Consider the following 2015-nt stretch of genomic DNA (forward strand, 5'->3'; position numbering starts at 1 on the left):
TGTATGTGTGTATGTGTGTGTGTGTGTGTGTGTGCGTGCGTGCGCGCGTGCGTGCGTGTTTGTTAACTTTATTTATTTAAGTGTTAGCTGACCAGTCCTCTCTGTTTTTTCCTATACTACAGCGCCACCACGGCCGCACATACGACCTCTATTACGTCAGTGCCCCGGATATCCGCTCCCAACGCCGTGGAACTCTACCTAGCCAACGGTCACGGCAAGTGCGATCAACAACAACAACAACATCATCAACAACAACAACAACAACAACAACAACAACAACAACAACACCAACAACAACAGTCACATTCCCGCACCAACTCGCCTCCCCAGCAGGTAGACAAGACGCACGGCGGCATACACAGCAAGCAACAACAACAACAACAACAACAACAACAGCAGCAGCAGCAGGACAGCCTAACGCAGAAGCACAGTGTGCTTGCGCAGCAGCTTCAGGCGCCGATCGGCAACGGCATCCACATCAAGACTGAGAAGCCGGACGACCTCGGAGCGGCGCTCGCCGACGGCACGGTGACGCTGGCGACGATGACGACGATGGCCGTCAACAGCCCCATCATGATTGCGAACAGCGCTCGCGGCGGCGGCGCTGACTACACGGAGCTGCCGCCGCTCGTCAGCCGAAAGGAGCTAGAGATGAGCGGCGAGGGCCTGCCGCCCGTGTCGACACTCACGCGCAGCTATCAGAACCTCAGCTCGTTCACGCAGGCCGAACAGAACGTCTTCTTCACGACGACGCAGACGGGAAACGCGTGGCCCGTCAACGGACAGTTCGCCACGCAGAGCGGCGGCGGCGGCGGGGGCAGCAGCGGTGGGGGGTACGGACGCGGGCAGGCGGCCGCACAGGTCGTGACGGCACCCAGCAGTAGCGACTACTACCGCGAGTATTACTCGCCGACGAATGCCGACTACTACACGATGCGTAGCGTCGATCCGACATACGCCGACCCGTCAGATGGCGCCTTTGTCGACCGCTACATGCGACAGAACGGAACCGGAAACGGAAACAACAATAATAATAATAACAACAACAACAATAGTAATAAGTACACGAGCCAGCATCACCTGCACGTCGAGCTGTCGTCGCCAGACAGCGGGATCGGCGACGGTGGCGTCACGCCGCGGGAGGTCCTGGGTCAAGTAAGTTTTTTCGTCATTGCTAATTTTGCGTACCTTTCGTGTGTGATTCGTTATGGTATTATTATAATTATGAGTAAATAAATAAATATATATATATATATATATTATATATAGCTATAGTCGTATATAATGTTCTCTAACACCTCATATTAATATTTATATTCGAGCGGCATGTCAACGATTACTGGACAATATACAAATCGAGTATCATGAATTTCGTGTATAACTTATAAGTCGTTTAATTTTACCATCGAAACAATGGGACTCGATTCTCGCGTGAAACGAGTCACGGTTTTTATATCGGATGTTTCCCGAGGTGGTGCTGGCTATAGTTTATGATGTTCATTATAACACATTATGTTCGCAACACGCAGGTGTTTGACTACTCTGAGATTCCTCCGTCTATGATCATGCCCGGGGACGTCGATCGAGCTTCTGTCATCTCTAGGACAGAATGCAAGAGCGCCGAGAAAATCAGTCAGATCAGCTCCATACAGATTCCCAAGCTGTACGTAGACGCTCTATGAATATTTCTGTTGTATTTCCAAAGCAAAGGCTGAAGAACCGACGTTTACTATATATAATACGAACAACAAATTTATCCCACCGCAGTCCAGGCTGTCACGTTGTAGTTTGCGACTGGGGTCGAGGAAGTACTTGGTTTTATTTGGCCCGTTATAGCTAGTTCTGTATGGAGGCGGAAGCGATAGAGATACGTGGAAGAGCGGCGCATGTGGGAAGAATGGGAGGAACATTTAATTGTAAGAAGTAAGAAAGAGAGGATCCGGAGGAGGGAAGATGGAAGATGGGGTTGAGAGAGCGCCAGAGAGAGAGCAAGAGAGAGAGAGAGAGAGAGAAAG

At 50.7% G+C, this 2015-nt stretch overlaps 1 protein-coding gene across 1 annotated transcript in view; it reads left to right on the forward strand.

Moving 5' to 3' along the window:
• LOC106813913 (protein grainyhead-like) overlaps positions 1-2015 on the forward strand; it is a 22828-nt gene that overhangs the window by 19882 nt on the left and 931 nt on the right. Inside the window, exons 3-4 of the mRNA XM_014818157.1 lie at positions 123-1155; positions 1530-1663. Of these exons, the coding sequence (XP_014673643.1) occupies positions 123-1155; positions 1530-1663 (1167 nt within the window). The remainder of the gene's footprint in view (positions 1-122; positions 1156-1529; positions 1664-2015) is intronic.

This window comes from Priapulus caudatus, unplaced genomic scaffold (genome assembly GCF_000485595.1).
Source record: "Priapulus caudatus unplaced genomic scaffold, Priapulus_caudatus-5.0.1 Scaffold844, whole genome shotgun sequence".
Classification (NCBI taxonomy): domain Eukaryota; kingdom Metazoa; phylum Priapulida; class Priapulimorpha; order Priapulimorphida; family Priapulidae; genus Priapulus; species Priapulus caudatus.